Source organism: Spea bombifrons, chromosome 5 (assembly GCF_027358695.1).
Source record: "Spea bombifrons isolate aSpeBom1 chromosome 5, aSpeBom1.2.pri, whole genome shotgun sequence".
Lineage (NCBI taxonomy): Eukaryota > Metazoa > Chordata > Amphibia > Anura > Pelobatidae > Spea > Spea bombifrons.
The window spans coordinates 109735989-109755766 of record NC_071091.1 but is presented as its reverse complement, the minus strand read 5'-3'; the positions used below and the strand labels follow the sequence as shown (position 1 = coordinate 109755766).

The following is a 19778-nucleotide window of genomic DNA, read 5'->3' as shown; positions in this document are numbered from 1 at the left end:
TATTAATGGTATTAGAAGTATTATTAGTAGTATTAGTATGGTGTCTGTAGATGAGTGTTTAATAATAATAATGCTTCTACTACCCCTTAATTTTAAGTGGAAGGGATTTCCATCACCTTTACTCACCATAACTTTTGTAACAAATATCTTCTTACAAATATATAAAACCCCTAAAAATACATATATTCAAGGGTTATGACAAGACTAGAATCGACAGAGTAAGACAAACCGATAAATTAGGTGGAGAGAGCCATAGAAATTGTCATAGTGGTGAGGCAAGAAGGCAACAGCGAAGAAAAAGTCTACAAAGAGTTCCGTATTCCATCAGTTTTTGTGACGATACACCGCTTTAAAACCATCCATTGCCAACTAGATGAGCAGTTGTTATAAGTTATACTATATACAGTATCCTGTTTCAGCTTTATTTTTTTACTGAACTATAGTAAGTGATAGATTTGTAGATTTGATAAAGTCTCTGGATTACAAAACCCAGGACTCTGCGTGAAAACGTTTACAATGTAAGACGCAAGCTACATATAAATAAGCAATGCATCCTCTCTCTTTAAGCTCATCCAGCCAGTGTAGCGGTGTACAGATAGTGCTGATGCCTTTGTGATCATTTGGCTGAGATCTTTGGGTGACGGCGGTCTCTGGTGGACGAGGTCATTTCGAGACCACCGAGCGAGGGACGGCACAGAACTCGGAGGTCCCAATGAGCGCTGCTTTTTGGCTTTTCAGAGATTTCCAGTCTTGGGTCTCAGAACCCGGGGGCAGGCGGAAGGTGAATCTCTGGAGCAGAGCGGAGAAGAAAAGGAAGAGCTCCAGCCGAGCCAAGGGCTCCCCGAGACATGCGCGCTTCCCTGGAGAGAGAGGGGAGAGAAAAACCGAAACCGAGACATTGATGACGGGTAAAAGCCATTCGGCCATCTCCTCTGCCAGTGTGTTTAATCTGGCGTTGGAACATAATACTGCGGGCAGCTCAGACCTTGATATAGACCCCTCACCCACCCGCATGGAAAGGAGCAGCAGTGGCACCGCGATTTACATACCTGAAACATGTACACAGCTCCCTGACGTGTCCACTGATGTCTCACACGTGTGACTCACCTGCAGAGAACGGCATGAAAGCCGGATTTGCCTGGAACTGCCCCTTGCTATCCAGGAATTGCCCTGGGTTGAAATCCTCAGGGGTCTTCCACTGGGTGGGATCAGACAGCACTGACGAGAGGAACGGGATGATTGTGGTCCCCTGTCAGGGAAGAATAAGCCAACGCGTCACTGATTAGGTTTTATTATTTTGATCAGTCCACGGAGATAAAGTTGATTTATTTAAAACAAAGAATAAACTCAGTTCCAGCCATAAGGCTCTGGGCGTCCTGGCCACGTGTGAGATGTATCGGTACCTAGGCCACTGGTGGCTCTGTGAGCTGAAACTCCTTTACCAAAATAATGTAGACCTTTACCTTGGGGAGGGTGAACCCTCTAAACTGAGTGTCTGTTGTGGTTGCGCGGTAAAGACCAATTGGTGCCAGATCCAGCACTCTCTGACACTCATGGATCACGGCGTTGGTGTACGGCAGCTGGGCTCTATCCATGATCCCAGGAAGACGCTGGGGACCGATGACCTCATCAATCTCTCTCTGGACCTTTTCTAGAGAAATGTACAACAAATACACTTAGACCCATGGGAAGGGTGTGTAAGGTATAAGTGGATGTGCAGTCTAATATTCTATCTGCCCCATATAGCATTTCGTATATCCACTTCTTTCTTTATAAAATATTTTTTGTAAAAAATGTAATAATTTATTTTGGTGGATGGTACCCTGCGAGCCTAAGGTAAGGAACTGCATTTACATTGAACTCACATGCCCTCGTCGGTAACTTGCAAAACTGAAAGTCTCATGCCCTCGCAGAGAACTCACAGATTTAGTGATCTGCGAACATTAGCATGTGAGGTCAAGTAGGATTTAAGAGTAAATGTCATTTTAATCACCCCTCGCCAGCCATTCAGCTTCTAGTGAGTTTGGAGCACCCCTTACCTTGGATATCGGGATAATGGGTCATAAGAGATAGGCAGAACTTCAAGGTACTGGACGTGGTCTCGGTACCAGCTATAAAGAGGCCACCAGACAACGTTAGGATGCTGGTCTCATTGAAGGGGGTCCTGGGGTTTCCTTCTTCCTGGTGGGCAACAACAAGTATACCCTGAAAACAACTTCCACGGGAACCAACATGACTAAATAGAGATTCTCTCTAAACATGGAGCAAGACCCCCTCTTCCCGCTACTGCCGAGTCCAACACATCTCCGACGGAGCATTCCTCCTCATCAACAACACATATAGCAGTAACACAGCAGAGGCTGATCTCTCTGTACAATGTCTGAGGGAAGTTTAAATCACGGTTATTTATAAAACATGAAAAATATGTGAAATATGTAAATGTTAGACACAGTAGGATGTGTGTTATCTGTGAAAAAGAGAGAAAAAGAGTCACATGGCGAATTAAGTTAATGATACAGAGGTGGCAGGAAGACAATGGCTCTCCGACTGCCCTATCTATGTAGGTATAATTTTACACCTCTTTTTTACAGATACCCATCAAAACCCCCTCTCCCTGCTATCTACCGCGTTCGCCAAAGAGTTAGCGTTGAGTTTACCTCTTTAATCTTTGCAAGGAAGCTATCGATTAGATCCCTGGGGGCCGTCAGGTCTACTTTTTCCTGGTGGCGATTAACTTTTTTTCTGACGAAGTGATATATGTCGAACGTGTCTTTGTACAACTTCTTCCTGATGACCGGAAGCTTCATCAGAATTGGAAACGCGTTACAGACCTGAAGGAGCGGGAAATACGGGAAAATCTCCACCAACTTGTTCCGTTACAGAACAAACATCATAAATTGAGCACAACTTTTCCTGAACTCTATAGAGCGGGAAATACAGAATGTTAAAAGTTCAGCCGTTCTATGATATAAATAGTTTTTATAGGAAACGGCGCGTAGAGACGCCCAATGATATAAAAGTTATGACATTTGGGCTTCTCTGCCTCCTAGAGCAGCAAGGAGCCCAACGTTGTATAGAAAATAGGTAATCTACTGAGCAAAGAAACACAACAAAAGAATTGGAATGTTTCGGGAAACAAGATTAATTCTGATTAGATTTTTTGTGATTTGTAGCCAATCAGTCAGAAGATGAGTAGATTTGGAATTATGGTCGCTGACTAAAAAATGAACCGATGACAAAAATCTGCCTGCTGTGAGTCTTCACCGAACTGGAGCAGAATAAAGAGATTTCTTGGAGGAACCACAATTTTTCCTTCCTCCTGTACATGCGACACTTGGGCAGCTGGTCTGTGGACGTTACTGGGGTGGGAGATTTTTGGAGACCTGCTTGTCCTTTGCCTTTGGGGAAGACGAGGTGTGACATCCCTGCCACCCCAGCCAGCACTGTGGAAGGGGTTCCTGAACACGTTCCTACACAAGGTTCTCCACCAACTTATTCCATTACAGAACAAACATCATAAATTGAGCACAACTTTTCCTGAACTCCATAGAATAATCTCGTGTCCTGTAGAAATGAGGATCTGACCATCTAAAGAAACAGACATTCATTTAGTCTTCTTGCCAATTTATATAGGAGAGCCGACCACCAGCGGAGGTATTTCTGCACACTTTGGGATATTTCTGCTCTTAATCCCATATGGCGGTGGAGGGAATGGGGATAATGACAGGTGATAAAGGATAACTAGGAATGGTCCTTCCCGTGGAGATTGAACATAACGAGGTGCGACTGAACCCCCGTGTCTGGTCCCCATGCTGCGTTGGTGCGTTTTCCTTACCGAGTGCGTTCTAGAACCACGGAATACCGGTAAAACACATATAACCATTCTGTTAATTAACCTCACCCAGGTAAGACCGGTGTCCTGAAATAACTATAAATACCAGTATCCGGCCACACGTTCCCAGCGGGTATGGTGAAAAATGCCATACCTGATGAAATAGGGACAGCACGCTATTAGCATGTTTCCTCACGGCCACTATAAGTTCCTTTAGTCTCCGGTCGTGGTATTCAAACCTCTCCCCAAACAGGATCGAGCTCACAATGTTATTTACTGCAGATCCGAGGAGTCCGATGGAGTTGAAGGTTTTTCCTAAAGAGACGGAATAAATGGAAGAGAGTTTAATAAAATAACCCGTCACGGCTGGAGGTGACAGTACAGGGTTGTGTGTCCTCCATGTAGGGTTTGTATGTTCTCCGTCTGTAACTGGATATAAAAGACTTGTTGGCTGCTGGTATGACATTCATCCAGACTTTGTATGTTACTTTGTACCCAATTTCTAACGGTTATTTGGTGGATAGTGACTCCCCCGATCTAGAGCTGAGACGGCCAGAGCTGCACCTAACTTTCGAGAGATAAAGAGAGTTTCTTTACTATCCTGACGATCGGCTCACCTTTAGTTAAAGACATTGCAGAGATCAGCTGCTCAGCCTCCTCCTGGACTATCTCCTCCATTTTCCTCTTCCCCATCCCGAAATCCCTCAGTGAGGTCAGAAGGAAGCGTCTGAATGGGCGCCAGGACCGACTCCTACTAATAAAACCTGTGGACGGCAGGGACAAGGATCAGCACAGAGATAACCACTCACTTTCCTCCCAGAGCCACTCAAACTCACATCTCTATCTCAAGCTTTTTTTTTACTTTTATTTACTCTTCCCTACCTAGAGATTTAATCATCTCTTTCTGGCAGGAACCTCAGCTGACACTTTTCCAAACCAACCATGGAAAACCCATGAACAACGGACATAAAGAAAGGCTTCCATCACTGGCTAAAGGCCTACGAGAAAAGGATTTAACACTAAGTTATGAATCCCTTTTTCTTACAGCCCTAGTCAATGCAGAACAAATGGGACATTCCAGAGCTGCCGTTAATGAAGAGCGGGATTTAAGAAGAACTCGGCAAAGGATGCAAGGAGGACGAGGTAATGGAGAAGCTGCCCTCTATTCTGCCCAAGATGTCTACACAGCCCAGGTAGAGTTGGCTTGCAGAGGAAAGGGAGACACTGTGCCCTTAGAGAAGAAAATGTAAGTGATTGTCGACACAACCAATGTGCAACAGTGCTTTCCAGGCTGCTTGCCTAGCGGAACTGGACAGAACGATGAACTTACTAGCTTGATGCTCAGGAGCTACAATCCTGCAACTGTGAGGCATTTTTCAGAAAGATACAGATTTGGTGACTTTCAGAACCTGATAAACTTCTGCATTTTTAAATCAGTTTATTCAGCTCCAGTGCTGCATAGACGCCGTGACAGTGTTTGTTTCTGTAGACGCGGCTGTTGTTTTCCCTTTGTGCTGCTTATGCCTGGATTCTGTTGCCGTGTCCCTGCATGTATGATTTGTTCTTTCTGGGACATTTTCTTTTCTTTATATATTTGGTGGTTTCCTCATTTCTACTGTATGCTTTTTTGATAGGATGTCACATAATAAAAGTACTGACTTTCCTACCTAGAAAAAGACGCTTCAAAGACAAAACATAGAGCCTGCTCCAACTGTGAGAAGACCTTAAGCGAGTCACAGAAATTGTCCGGACGGATGAAGAACCAGGCTGTTTGTCAGATGTGGGTTTCCTCTCATACCACGCTCCAATTTTTTTCTGGTAATTTTCTGCCATTAGATCATTCAGGGATATGGAGGAAGAAGATACGTCCAGGAAGATTGGCCCTTCCCATGGACATGGAAAACCAAAACCTTCCCAGTCCAGTCTTCTGTTATAGCTGAGCAATTGTGACACGAGAATTGTGAGAAGAGACTAACGCTCTCCAAGAGGATTAAAAGTCTGTTTCCCTTTGACCTCAAGATCCTAAGATAGATGCCTTAGTTGCCATGGCTGCAAGAAAGACAACTATACCATCGGAAGACACCTCTCACTGCAAGGATCTAATGGATACGAAGGCTGAGGGTACATTACAAAGATCCTTTGAGGCAGCAGCGGCTAATTTTATCCCTTCACTAGCCATTGCCTCTGCCTCCTGTGCTTTGAGGTTATGGCTTCAATGGATCATTGAAGATCTGGCATCTACCCCAGAACAGGTGGCTAGAAATAAGTTTGACATTTATTTGGCAGGGTGACAGCCCTTTCACGAGTATCCAGGAGGGCTCTTCGGCTGAAGTCCTGGGCCGCAGACGAAGCCTCTAAGAATAATAGCTGCGGAATCTCATTCAAGGAAAAAGAGTTCTTTGGGAGTGAGCTTGAATCCATTCTGGAATGAACTATGATGGCGATTTAAATCCAATCTGTTTTGCTCATCAAAAGGATAACAAAGGGTACAGGACACGACAAAGCACAGGGAAAAAGGCAAGGAATACACAAGATCCGACATGAACAGGACAGGACTCCCCTCTACAGGGGTTCAAGACAGGACTCCCCTCTACCAGGGGTTCAAGACAGGACAACAAAGCACAGAGCTGACAAGACTGACCAGGCTACACATGACAAGAATACACAGAAACCACAGGACCAAACAGGACTAGCCTTGGACTATAAGATAAAAATAGGAGATTCTGTCACATCTTATGGCCATAGTATGCTTAGCCCACCACTACGCCAAAGTACTCCAATATTCGGTGGGTCCTAACGCTAAACCCTGCCTACAGAGGTACCAAACAAACTAAACATGGAATCTAAACACCTATCAGAGAGACATACCTGTAGACTGCAGACTGAGACAAGCATAACGGGTGGAGCGCACCTTATAAAGGAAACAGAAGCTGAAGCCAAGAACAGGACTGGAATCCAGGAATCAGAGGTTCAGGACAGAACATACGGAAATCCAGAAATGGACCACAGCAAGACAGGGGAACAGCAGCAAGACAGGAACACACAGAGACATGCAGCTCCACAGCCTGGGTAGAGTGTGACACAGTCATACTAATCATTTCAAGATAAGCCATCCAACCCCGAGAGGTCGCCCTCAAAGAAGAGGACAGGGTAAGGAGGATATGTCCCCTAGGAAGTTCTGACTAGATTATCACCGGTAGGAGGCAGACTGACATGAGATGCTTGGATCCTTCCAATATTACAACACAGTTATCTATTGCAATTAACTTCAACATCTCCCCAATAAATCATATCTTCTAAAGCAAACAGGACTCTCTGTTATCATAAACAAATTAATCCACAAAGCAATCCTTGTTCAAGTTCCTGCTTCAGAACTTTCTCAAGGGACTTATTTTCAAGTCTTCATCATCCCGAAGCCTCCAGAGAAGCTGAGATTTGGTATCAACCTCTGTCTCATCAATCACTACATTGTCTAGAACAGGTTCAGAAAGAACATTTTAAAATCCACAGCGGAGATCCTTTCATTCAGGTACTTCATGGTTTTCATAGATCTTCAGGATGCATGTCTTCATATTCCAATAGGAAAAGACCAACAAAGATTTCTACGGATAGCCATTCCCACCAAGTCTGGCATTCAGCACCTCCAGTTTCAAGCCCTTCCCTTTTGCAAATTTACAGAGGTGATGTAAGGAGGTATGGCAGAAAGGCATAAAAGAAGGCGAGGAACATTCAGCCATCAGCCAGTCATCTAGATAGGGAATCACCCTGGCTGATAGCTTCGTCTTCTATAAAGCTTCTTCAGTCTCATCTTGACAGAACCTTGTCTCTTTTGAGAAACCTGGGATTGTTGGTCAAAACAGAGAAATCCCAGTTATTCCATTTTAAACGAAGGATTTTTCAGAGCATGATCCGGAGAAGACCTTTCTTCCTATGGATAAATTCCAGAGGCTCAGAGAATTCATTATGTCGCTAAAACAGAAGGCCCTCATTTGATGCACCATGTATCTTCTGGGTTTGACGACTTCTTCCCATTTTGCTGTTTAATGTTTTTTCTCCGGTAAGCTTTATTACTCAACACCAAAGAATTGCGGCGGTGGAATGCCTCACTAACAAACAGCGGCTCCTAGAGAACTGTTACGCTCCATCAAAGAGACCAAGTGGAAAGAAAAAACTCATTAAATAAATAAAAACTCCTGCAGGTGGCTTAAGGGACTAGAGGGAGACCTACCAACCGTCCAGAGCACTATATATAATAAAAATAGGCAGCAGGAGACTGAAACAACAAATTCAGCTTGTAATGGAATTTCTCCCAAAGTTAGTGGAATAGACACGCTCTACGTACTGTATCCTTTGGTGTAATGCTCTACTGTTGGTAGCACTGGGCGGCCGCTGAATTCCTCGCTGTGATTCACAAGGGCGTCCTTCACCACCTCGTAACCACAGAGAACCACAATGGGCTCCGTCATCTTCCAAATGGTGAAAACGGGGCCATATTTCTTACTGAGCTGCAAACACAGAAACGTGGAATTGTGATGGCAGATCAGCCCCATCCGGCCCCCGTCTAGTCACCCATTTCTCCTGTTGTAAAGACTCTTAATCAGTTGTTGGTCTCGTCTTAGAGTCATGGTGCATACTCTGTGTGGGCAGTACAGAGGTACCTACCTCGGGGTAGTATTTGCAGGCCGCAGCCTTCGTCACATAAATGGGGTTCCCCAGCAGGGGCAGCGGGGGCGGCCCCGGGGGCAGGGAGCGGGATCTTTTTTGCTGCTTCCAGAAGGAGTTGACAAAGAGGAGGATGAGGAGGACGGAGAGGAAGGAACTCAGGATGAGGAAGACTCCCATGGCTCTGTAAGGGGATAAAACACACGTGGTGGGTACCCCTGGTTATAGCAGGTTCCACACACAGGGGCAACCCAGCAAGGGGCAACAAGAATGCACAGACGAAAAGTCCCCCAAAGCACAGGTTGTTCCAGGCGTCATCAGCATGAGCATTTTCATAAAGATTTTTAGGTATCTCACCAAGGGCCGTCCGATATACATGTAGGGACTGTGCAGCAGGGACTCGTGTCCGCCGTATGCTTTTTAGAGGCAAAATCTACTCAGTGTAAGCTGGGACTATGTGTTTAACTGGGTGTGGTTAGAGGTGTGACTGGGTGTGGCCATTTCTGTAACTGGGTGGGGCATTTAGAAGAAGAATAATGGGTTTTATTTACCCCGTTTTATTTATAAAGCTGTTTCTGTTGTTTCTATACACGTTATTGGGGCTTTTAGGGCTGTAGAACCCTGTGATACCCTTCTAACGTAACGGGAGCTCTTATACCCTTATACCCAGGAGAGGAGAGAGAGACTGTCTAGACTAAGCAGGGACACTTGGCAGGTATACTGAGGCTGCTATCCCTGTCTCCCTTTCATCCAAAAATTATGAATCTCTGCCAGCTCCGTATCAAAGACTTCAGTCCAAAAGTCAGATAAACACCAAGTGCAAGGGAAATAACCCTTTCATTGCCAGGGGAAGCCCTTCGTTTTTTTAAAAGGTTAAATGTCATAACATTTATCACCCATGGAGCATTATAACCTCTCCCTGATCCATATCCCCCCCCCCGGGATTTCATACTCTCCCTGATCCATATCCCCTCCCCCCGGGGATTTTGCACTCTCCCTGATCCATACACCCCGGGGATTTTGCACTCTCCCTGATCCATACACCCCGGGGATTTTGCACTCTCCCTGATCCATACACCCCGGGGATCTTGCACTCTCCCTGATCCATACCCCCCGGGGATTTTGCACTCTCCCTGATCCATACACCCCGGGGATTTTGCACTCTCCCTGATCCATACCCCCCGGGGATTTTGCACTCTCCCTGATCCATATACACCCCGGGGATTTCGCACTCTCCCTGATCCATACACCCCGGGGATTTTGCACTCTCCCTGATCCATACACCCCGGGATTTTGCACTCTCCCTGATCCATACACCCCGGGGATTTTGCACTCTCCCTGATCCATACACCCCGGGGTTTTTGCACTCTCCCTGATCCATACACCCCGGGGATTTTGCACTCTCCCTGATCCATACACCCCGGGGATTTTGCACCCTCCCTGATCCATACACCCCCGGGGATTTTGCACTCTCCCTGATCCATACATTGGCTGCGCGATGTAGCTCTTTACCTGCGTATCCCGTACGGCTCGGAGTGACCGCTGTGTGCTGCGCTCTCCTGGGGCAGACAGGCTTTTGGGAGGTAATTATTATCCCGTGTTTATAGATAACCGTGACCTGTGCACACGCGGCTTCTGGGAAGGACTTTACACCAAAGAAAGAAGTGGTCAACCTAGCCTGGCTGTCCAAACAGCAGCCCATGGGCCAAGTGCCCCCCCCATCCCTGGTTTTCTTTTTGGGAAACAGATCAATCTAGAAATCAGAGCATTACCGAACCCCAAAAAAGAAACCCTTGTTATTGAAACAAAATGTGAGAAATCTCCATTACTACAGGTTGTCGGAGCTACGATTCAGCAGCTTCCATCCAGTCTATCAGAGAAAAAGGGAGTTCTACTGGGCTGAGATACAAAGATAACCGGACAGACGCTCGAACGCAGAGAGCCACAAACATCCACCGAGATTGCACACACTAACACAACAAGATACCAACACTCCCAAACACTCACACTAACACAACCAGACACACTTACTCATATGCACACAAACTAAAATATCCACGCTAAGATACACGCACACAGACATTCACACTAACACACACCTGGACACTAACACACACGCACAGAGACACACACTAGCACAGATGTAATTGCACTGATGCCTTTGTGATTATGAAGCTGACATCTTTGGGCGCTGCCAGTCTCTGATAAGTGGGACGCCTATGGATAAAGGACACAGTCGTTTCGAGACCACCGGTCAGGGGGGAGGCCCAATGAGCGCTGCTTTTTGGCTTTTCAGAGATTTCCAGTCTTGGGTCTCAGAACCCGGGGGCAGGCGGAAGGTGAATCTCTGGAGCAGAGCGGGGAAGAAAAGGAAGAGCGCCATCCCCGAGACATGCGCGCTTCCCTGGAGTGTGTTTAATCTGGCGTTGGAACATAATACTGCGGGCAGCTCAGACCTTGATATAGACCCCTCACCCACCCGCATGGAAAGGAGCAGCAGACACACTGGATACATCGTTGTTATTAGTACTATTACAACAGTATGGTGAGATTTATTTTGTTATCCTCCAATTCTTGCCGCTCGACGCGTTGTTGCTGTGTGGATTGGGAAAAGTTCACAGGTTGGGTGCTGTTGTGGAAATCTTGGACATCATTAACACATTTTGGTGAATCTCAGATGTTTATGCGATCTGATTCAATCTATAGGTTGCATCATAATATGTGCTAAAGCCATAAGCCAGTGATTTATACCCAAACCTGGGAGCTCTGGCTACCCTCCAGGGGAAATGTGCGGGGAGCGGTTTGCTCCCTGCTCCTGTAGCCTGGGTGTTGCAGTGGAGTGTGTGTTAGTGATTATGAGTAAGTGTGTGTTATTTATGTGTTTACATATGTTGTATGTTGGAAGGGGGGCAAAGAAGGCACAGGGAAGTTGTTTGGGGGCAATGATGGCACAGACCAGCTATTGAAGTTGGTGGGCTCCGGGGCAATTTTCGCACAAGCACTCTGTGGTTTCTAGTTATGCCCCTGCTCTTCATTTGATTAAGCGGTGCTTCTTCCCGAGTTCTCTGGGTCAAACCCGGAGAGTTCCCAGGAATGAGTAAATCCAGGCTGTGCTCAGGCTGGTCTGTGAAGACCTTGAGTCTTGGGTGACTTCTCTTTCTATGGTGCTCGGAGCCTCTGGTGTTGTTCCCAATGCCCTTCTGAGCTGTGCTCATGTACTGACCCATGGGCTCCTGAAGCTTGGTGGTTTGATGTTGGGCAGGACATTCAGTGCTGGACACAACGTATGAGCTTCATAGGGCTGCTTGTTGTTGCCTTCCCCCTGACCCCGTAGGGTTAAAAGGTACCGCTGGGGCAGTATAGCGCTGTATATGCTGTATCAGGAGTCAGCGCTTCAATACGTTCCAATATTAAATAATAAAGGAATGAAGAAAGGATTGAAATCATACATTCAGAAATGAAATGGAACTTTGTACGCGGCGCCAACCTTTCCCAAAGCAACTGGAGTAACAAACGATGCTGTTTATGGATTATACGTCGATTCTGGCGCAGAGCTTGGAAACGGCTCTTATCGCTATAGCAACCAGTGCAACGGTCCAGCCAGGAGGAATATTTCACATTTCATAAATGACCCTCTATGTTTGCAGCGCGTTTCAGTCTTTTCACTTTGTTTTCGGGATTTCTGAGAGAAATTCTTCTCTAGTATTTAGCGGCAGGGGGGAGAAGCGGGTGTGAATGTGTGCGCTCGGATATCACGAGAAAGCCACGTGTTTCCAATTGGTAGCCAACATTTTGGGGCAAAAGCCACAAAAAAGAGACAATCAAGTTTCTATAAAGCATTTACCTTAGAAACACACATCTCATCTAGGAGGCCACGGAAAATGGACGCGGCTGCACCAAGATGGAGTTGGGACTGAAGAGAAGGGGAGGTGGCCAAGGTAAGGGGGCGGGACTTGCCACGCAGAGGCGTGGCACTAGACCCCTGTAGGCTTGAAAGCGACAGGAAGTGGCCAGAACCTGGACAGGAAGTAAACAAGGCCCAGCGCAGCTCTCCCACCTAGGAGTTATACTCACTATAAGCATTTACCTCAGAAACACACAGAACATCAAGGAGGCCACGGAAAATGGACGCGGCTGCACCAAGATGGAGTTGGGGCTGAGGTAAGGTGAAGGGGGTTATATATTAAGGAAAGGGGCAACTGCAGGGGAAGAGATCGCTCTCAAAGCCGATGGAGAGCCGAGGACTCTGGCATAATAGAGCCCATTTGAAATGGTGCACAGGACTCGCTGGCATCTTAATCCAGTTTGGGACCCAAACTAAAGCACCTTCTTTATGTGACTAAAGGGTGAGCCTAATGCCCAAACATCCCACGGATTCCAATAATTCACACCCGCCAACATTTCAGGGATTAATGGGGACACCTGTGCTGAGGGATGTGGAGAGATGCGGGGAGGGCCGGTCCCACCTTACCGAATAACCCCCCTTGCAAAGCCATGTGGGAGATGCCATGGAGGTTTGTGCTGCCCAGAATAATGTGATAGATTAGTCCATGAGAGCAGGGTCATTAATCATATCCCACACTGAGGTCATTTTAAAAGCCTACAATTTACTAGTCACTAATAATTAACTAAAATATTATTATTACTGGAAAAGGTGCGATTGTTGTGTACAGTATCACCCGGATTGTGTTAATTGCGAGGTACAGAAAGTAGTTTTGTGACATTTAGTTTTATTTGGGACATTCTTGTCTTCATATTTCAGAGTGTATGAAACGCGTCACGGTGTATGATGTCACAAGGGCAGAAACTGTATTGTGAGGTCACACCCACTCACAGCTCCCGGTGAAAACGGCATCCAGGGTTCAATAGAATTGAAGAGACAAAAACCAAAAGTGTGTTTTGTTTCCTTCATTTATTGTGATTGTCGTTGGAAACGAGAGATCGGGAGTCACTTGGCCGGGGCTCAGTCCATCCTTCAATTCATCCAGTCTGGGGTTACAAAGGTAAAGCCAGACAGTTCCTTTCTATCGGATGAAGAGGAAAAGCCAGACAGTTCCTTTCTATCGGATGAAGAGGAAAAGCCAGACAGTTCCTTTCTATCGGATGAAGAGGAAAGGTTCTCTGGGATCCGCAGAACCGATGGATACGTGCAGCGTTTATTCCGGTGGAGATCTAATCTTACCGTCGGCCGGTACGGGGGGGTCGCACGTCGGCTCTCGATGTCGTCCCACTTGATCTTTCGAAAGAACGGATGCCGTCTGATATCTCCTTTCAGTCCGAGGCGACGCTCAGGATCTTTCTCCAAGAGTTGCTTCAAGATGTCGCGTCCTTTCCTGCTCAGGTTTTTGCTAAGCCGGGGGCTGCCATGCACGATATCTCTGAAGCGAGCCTCCCTGCATTTGCCGGCAAAGAAAGGGTAAGCTTCGGTCAGCATGCGGTTAAGCAACACCCCGAAGGACCACCAGTCCACGGCAGCGCCATATGCTTTCTTGAGATGTACTTCTGGGGCCATGTACATAAATGTGCCGCAAGGTTCTGTGACCTCTGCGGTCCCGAAAACATTTTCTGCAACAATTCCAAAATCGCAGATCTTTGCGTGGCCTTCTGCATCAAACAAGACGTTGTCCGCCTTCAGGTCGCGATGTATTATTCCCCGAGAGTGGAGGAACTGGACGCCGCACACGATTTCCGCTGAATAAAAGGCAGCTGCGGACTGAGTGAAGGAGCGGTAAATCTTCAGATAGAACTCGAAGCTCCCTCCAGCCATATACTCCATGACAAGGACTGCGCAGGTCTGTGTTTGGAAGGCTGCGTATCCATGGCACAGGAATGGGCTGTTCCGAGCCACCTCCAGGGTCCTCCTCTCCTTCATAATGTTCTCGGGTCTCATGGCGTTCTTGCTGATCACCTTAACCGCTACCGGGGAGTCCCTGGCAGGGACAGAAGCCAACACCACCTTTCCAAAGGCTCCTTTTCCCAGCACGGAATGGAAGGTGAAGTGAAAGATTGACATGGGGAGAAGACTCCTAAATCTTTTGGCAGGAACGATACTCTCCTGCTGACTCCTGCGTCTTTTGATGGGGACCTTTCCCTTCATCAGCATGCATTGCTTCAGGTGTTCAGGTCCTTTTTGTTCCCCCTGCTGCCCCAGATCCTGGCTGCCATCATCTCTGTCATTAGCAGTTACTCTTCTCCTCTCCTTTGTAATGCTCTCAGGTCTCATGGTGTTCGTGCTGATGAGCTTAACCGCTACCGGGGAGTCCCTGGCAGGGACGGAAGCCAACGCGGCCTTTCCAAAGGCTCCTTGTCCCAGCACGGAATGGAAGGTGAAGCCGGATTCTGACACGGGGAGAAGACTCCTAAATCTTTTAGCAGGAACGATACTCTCCTGCTGACTCCTGCGTCTTTTGATGGGGACCTTTCCCTTCATCAGCATGCGTTGCTTCCGGTGTTCAGGTCTTTTTTGTTCCCCCTGCTGCCCCAGATCCTGGCTGCCATCATCTCTGTCATTAGCAGTTACTCTTCTCCTCTTCCTTCCTCTACATCTTTCTTCCTCTGAACTGCTGCTCTCTCTCTTTCTTTTGAGTACGACTCTACTGGCCGGGTGCTCCGTGCTGTCAGCTCTCCTCCTCGGCCGCCTCACAGCGCTTCTGAAAGCTTTTCTTACTCGTTTGCAGAATCGTCTCAGTTTTTTGGGGCAGCATCTCTTTAAACTCCACCGAAGTCCAGAAAGGAGGCAGCAATCCCCCACAGCGCTTACTTCGCTTTTCTCCTCCATAATGGTTTGAAATAGTTGGTAGCAACACTTTAAGTTCGCTATGGAATAGCACCTTAAGTGTCGAGCGCCCAACTGCACTAAAGGGAAAGAGGAGCGGCTTGCAGCTTTATAGGCTCACACCGATGATGTCACAGAGACCTATGATTTCACAGAGAACTATGATGTCACAGAGACTGATGACGTCACGGAACACCGAGGCTGCTGTGCTGCTGGTTTGCCAACAGAGACCATGAATAACCGAGAATTCAGTTTCACGCACAGATTTCAGTTTATTATTCGTTTTCATTGATTATTTGATGTATTTCCACATTCATGTTTCGCCTTGATAAGGGTTTTGTTCACCCGAAACCGCTCGGTATTTCCAGAAATAAAGAAAAGAACAGCTGTGACTGTTACCCTGGCTGACGTTTCTACTTTCTCCTCATTTATGATTGAGGGCGATACATTTGTATCCGGTGAGTGCCCACTCACTCCTCTGTGTCCCCGGCTCTCTCACTGAGAGTCTTCTTGTATATTCGTTGTTGCTGCGTACAGAGTGGAGTCCGCGTTATAAGCAGCTCCGGCGATCCTCTGCTATTTATTATTTTATGGTTTTACCAGAAGCACAAACGCCGCGTAGGTTTGGTAACCGCTGATATCCGCTGTTTATTAAAACTGTTATTAATTATTAATTCAGACAAATTAATCACAAAAGAAGAAAACTGACAATATGGAGAAGATCTTCAGAAAAAACTATCCTAAATCTCATAAAAAAACTGATGATGAAATCTCAAACTGTCATTCCTAAAATCACCTGAAAAAATAAAGAGGAATCCTATTTAGATGCTAAATAACTAAATTATGGAAAATCTGGCTATAAAATCCTGTTTTCTTTGATTTATGAGGATATTTAAAATGGAAATGTATTCTGTCACACAGCGCGTGATTGTCAATGGAGATATGTATTATGCTGGATCAGGGCCGCTCTTAGTACCCGGCGGCCAAGGCTGCCGTCTGGGGCCCTCAATCAGGTGGCAGCGGGCGAGGGCAGAGCGGGCCGGCTGGGGGGTCACAGAATGAAGGGGGGGCGCGAGGTGTGGGGTTGCGCGGAGATGGGCATCACGCTGAATATCTCGTTTCCAACAATGTCGGGTTTTAGCAGAATTTCCGTCGGATGAAATGGAGCGTCTCTGAACACGGACTATTTATCTATAGCTATATCTGGAATGGGGTAATCTGACTGAATGGGTTAATCTGACTGAATGGGTTAATCTGACTGAATGGGGTAATCTGACTGAATGGGTTAATCTGACTGAATGGGGTAATCTGACTGAATGGGGTAATCTGACTGAATGGGTTAATCTGACTGAATGGGGTAATCTGACTGAATGGGGTTATCTGATTGAATGGGGTAATCTGACTGAATGGGTTAATCTGACTGAACGGGGTAATCTGATTGAATGGGTTAATCTGACTGAATGGGGTAATCTGACTGAATGGGGTAATCTGACTGAATGGGTTAATCTGACTGAATGGGGTAATCTGATTGAATGGGTTAATCTGACTGACTGGGGTAATCTGACTGAATGGGTTAATCTGATTGAATGGGTTAATCTGACTGACTGGGGTAATCTGACTGAATGGGGTAATCTGACTGAATGGGTTAATCTGTCTGAATGGGGTTATCTGACTGAATGGGGTAATCTGACTGAATGGGGTAATCTGTCTGAATGGGTTAATCTGATTGACTGGGGTAATCTGACTGAATGGGGTAATCTGACTGAATGGGGTAATCTGAATTATTTGCCTTTTCGGGGCAAAATAAATCCTCCCCCTAATGGGTTTTTCCGCTCAGGCTCACCGTTAGGGCCACGGCATGATAAAGAGAACTGATGCAGCTGCGCAGGTCCGAGAGAACATGACGTCTCCGGCCGTCAGCAATAACTTTTATTGCATCAACGTAGAGAAAGATGTAGAGCCGCAGAATGTTTTGGGGCCTCAGCGGTCTCTTGTTCAGTTGCAGTTAAATGCAGATGAATGGAAGGTGTTGACTTGAGGTATGCTATTCTATTTAATGTATGTAATGTATTCGCGCGCCCGCCGGGAAGCAGCGTTATTTTGGCGTGTCACTCTTAGTGCTGGTAACAGGATTTGTGTAATTAAAGGTGACGGTAATGGCAGAATATATGGCTGGAAAAAAATAACCTCTGTGAAAAAATAGGTGGGGGAGGGGAAATCCGTTCGTTTTGGCTGTGACTGCTGCATGCGAGCGTTACAGAGAGGGAGAGTTCTGCGTGAGATCCTCAGCCGGCCATTTCTCAGTCTGCTCTTACTGAAGCTGGATTTCTTTCCGGTACTCGTGTCAGCTGTGTAGCGCTGTCGAGCCGACGGTTTTTGCTGCACTGGGCTGCCTGTTCATTTTTTTAACTGGATTTTGTATTTTCAGGACAGTCAGCCAGTGAATAACTTAGCTGAACTGTATTAGTAATGAAATAATATAATTTATAAATGTAATAATATAATAATATTGTCATATAGTATACTAGTGTATTATTATAATCGTTCATATTTCATAATAATATTATTATAATTTATTTTAGCTAAATTATCTATTTTGTATTAGCTTATTAAGCTTGAGACAGTCTGTCAGGTAGAAGAGTTACTTTATCCCGCATTAACCAGATTAACCAGGCCACGGCTACCCCTAAGCCTAACCCAGAAGTTGATCATTCATGTAATCATTAATTAAATTAATATAAGAAATCCCTAATAATTATTTGCTTAGTTAATTATTATTATTTATTTTTTTATAAATCTTTTTATTGAGTTTTCTGTGTTTCATTGACAACAAAATCAAAAGCAACAAAAACGCGACCCCACAAGTACGTCCCCCAGAGAAAACCAAAGGACAACCCTGCTAGAAAGCAGGCCGAGGCCGTTAAAGACGATGCGTGCAAAACTTTGCAACTGGAGATACGCAAACCATGAAATGCACGTCGTCGACGCCGTTCCCTAGCAGACACCAGAGAGAGAATTTTAGGGGTATGAAAGTAGAAGAAAGGAAGCAGGTTATGGATTCCCCTGTCTGCCCACCTTTTAAAGACACCAAGCGCAACCCCTCCTGAAAGGCAGGATTATTACAAAGAAAATCCCCACTGCAACCCCATACGAATCCTGACTGATTTCCACGCTCCTTGGAAAAAGGAGAGGATCAGCCCTGACCTGCGAGGAGAGTTGAGTAAAAGGAGTGTGGAGAAGAGCCTGTGAAGCAGCTTGGGGATGGAGCTGTTGTTCGAGGCCGGTGTCAGCGTGTGTGTCGTGCGCGAGACCCAGTCCGCCGTATAACGGTACCAAGCAGCCAGATTATAATCACGCACCCTGGGGAATCTCAGGCCCGATATACGTTTATTCCGTTGGAGAGTGAATATTGACAGACGGGGTCTTTTATCCTTCCAAATACATTCCCTGAAAGTCCTGGTCAACGCGTGGTCAACTTTTTTTTTTTGATGAACAATGGAAGTGATTGGATAAGATACAAAAGTTTAGGGAATGAAAGCATCTTAATAAGAGCCACCCTACCCGAGAACGATAAAGGCAAATGCGGCCAAGCATGCAGTTCACCAATGAGCTTAGCTAAAAGGGGGCTATAATTTAAGACGTAAAGGTCATCGGGATCTTAACACCCAAATAGGAGAGGGACCTCGAATCCCACTGTATACCCAAATCAGGCATTTGTGGTGGTTGCTTATGTCCAGTGAGGCACAAAGCCCGTGGTTTATGTTTATTGATACAGAATCTGTGACCCGTCCGCACTCGTGATTTGTGGATAAGTTACATACAAAAGGACATCATCCGCAAATGCATATACTTTTACAGTACGGGAGCCTGCCCGGGAGATCACGAGTCAAGAAGCACCCTCAATATCGGGTCCAGTCCTAAGTTAAAAAGTAGCGGCTAAAGAGGGTAACCCTGTCTCACCCCGCGGTGCAGAGTGATTGGTGGAGAGTCGAGCCCGTTAGAGGAAGCGATAGTAGTTGGAGTATTATAAAGCTGGCGAATTAAAGTAAAAAAATGCTGAATCCTAAACAAATGCGCCCAGGACACCCGGTCAAAAGCTTTCTCCGCATCTAGGCTTAATAGCGTATATAAAGTATGGGAGGGATGCGACCGAGCGGCCAAAGTCACCGCGATCGCAGACCTGATCCCCCTCACGGAATGCCGTCCTCTCAAGAATCCCAGTTATTGGGCGCATAACACGTCAGGGAGTATGCGTTGCAGACGCATAGCAAAAATCTTCATGTCTTGATGTAATAAGGTTACGGGTTTATAGGGCCCCCCCTGGACGGTTAGGAAGGGGGAACGTGACTGCTGGCCCTTTGACCGGGGTCAGTAGTTCATGGTCCGGGCACAGGCGTGGGTAGTAACATTGTTGCTATAATGTTCTTTGGGGAATAAGGGTGGGCTTACCGGAGCAGGGTTTCAGTCATTCCTGACACTCTGTACGAGCTTCCCTCCCGCCCTCCCCTC

At 46.3% G+C, this 19778-nt stretch overlaps 2 protein-coding genes across 2 annotated transcripts; both read right to left on the bottom strand.

The window, feature by feature from the left end:
* Positions 1-444: 444 nt before the first annotated feature.
* LOC128497513 (cytochrome P450 2C8-like) lies at positions 445-8697 on the bottom strand. Its single transcript, XM_053467619.1, has 9 exons — positions 8495-8697; positions 8175-8337; positions 4450-4596; positions 3987-4147; positions 2658-2831; positions 2040-2181; positions 1464-1651; positions 1108-1249; positions 445-860 (listed from the first exon to the last, which is right to left on the bottom strand). Exons 1-9 carry the CDS (start codon positions 8672-8674, stop codon positions 664-666), a joined length of 1494 nt encoding a protein of 497 aa, XP_053323594.1. The 5' UTR covers positions 8675-8697; the 3' UTR covers positions 445-663.
* A 2051-nt stretch (positions 8698-10748) lies between these two features.
* Positions 10749-15272, bottom strand: LOC128497780 (protein kinase C delta type-like). Its single transcript, XM_053467941.1, has 2 exons — positions 13494-15272; positions 10749-10841 (listed from the first exon to the last, which is right to left on the bottom strand). Exons 1-2 carry the CDS (start codon positions 15270-15272, stop codon positions 10749-10751), a joined length of 1872 nt encoding a protein of 623 aa, XP_053323916.1.
* Between the last annotated feature and the right edge of the window lie 4506 nt (positions 15273-19778).

Bases quoted from the DNA above. Each gene is read 5' to 3' on its own strand.
- LOC128497513 (XM_053467619.1), bottom strand. From the start codon at position 8,674: ATGGGAGTCTTCCTCATCCTGAGTTCCTTCCTCTCCGTCCTCCTCATC. The intron at 4,148-4,449 runs GTGAGCCGATCG...CCGTCTCTTTAG, and splicing joins TGCAATGTCTTTAACTAAAG to GAAAAACCTTCAACTCCATC. The intron at 861-1,107 runs GTGAGTCACACG...CTCTCTCTCCAG, and splicing joins TTTCATGCCGTTCTCTGCAG to GGAAGCGCGCATGTCTCGGG.
- LOC128497780 (XM_053467941.1), bottom strand. From the start codon at position 15,272: ATGGAGGAGAAAAGCGAAGTAAGCGCTGTGGGGGATTGCTGCCTCCTT. The intron at 10,842-13,493 runs GTAACCCCAGAC...GCTCTGCTCCAG, and splicing joins AACTGTCTGGCTTTACCTTT to AGATTCACCTTCCGCCTGCC.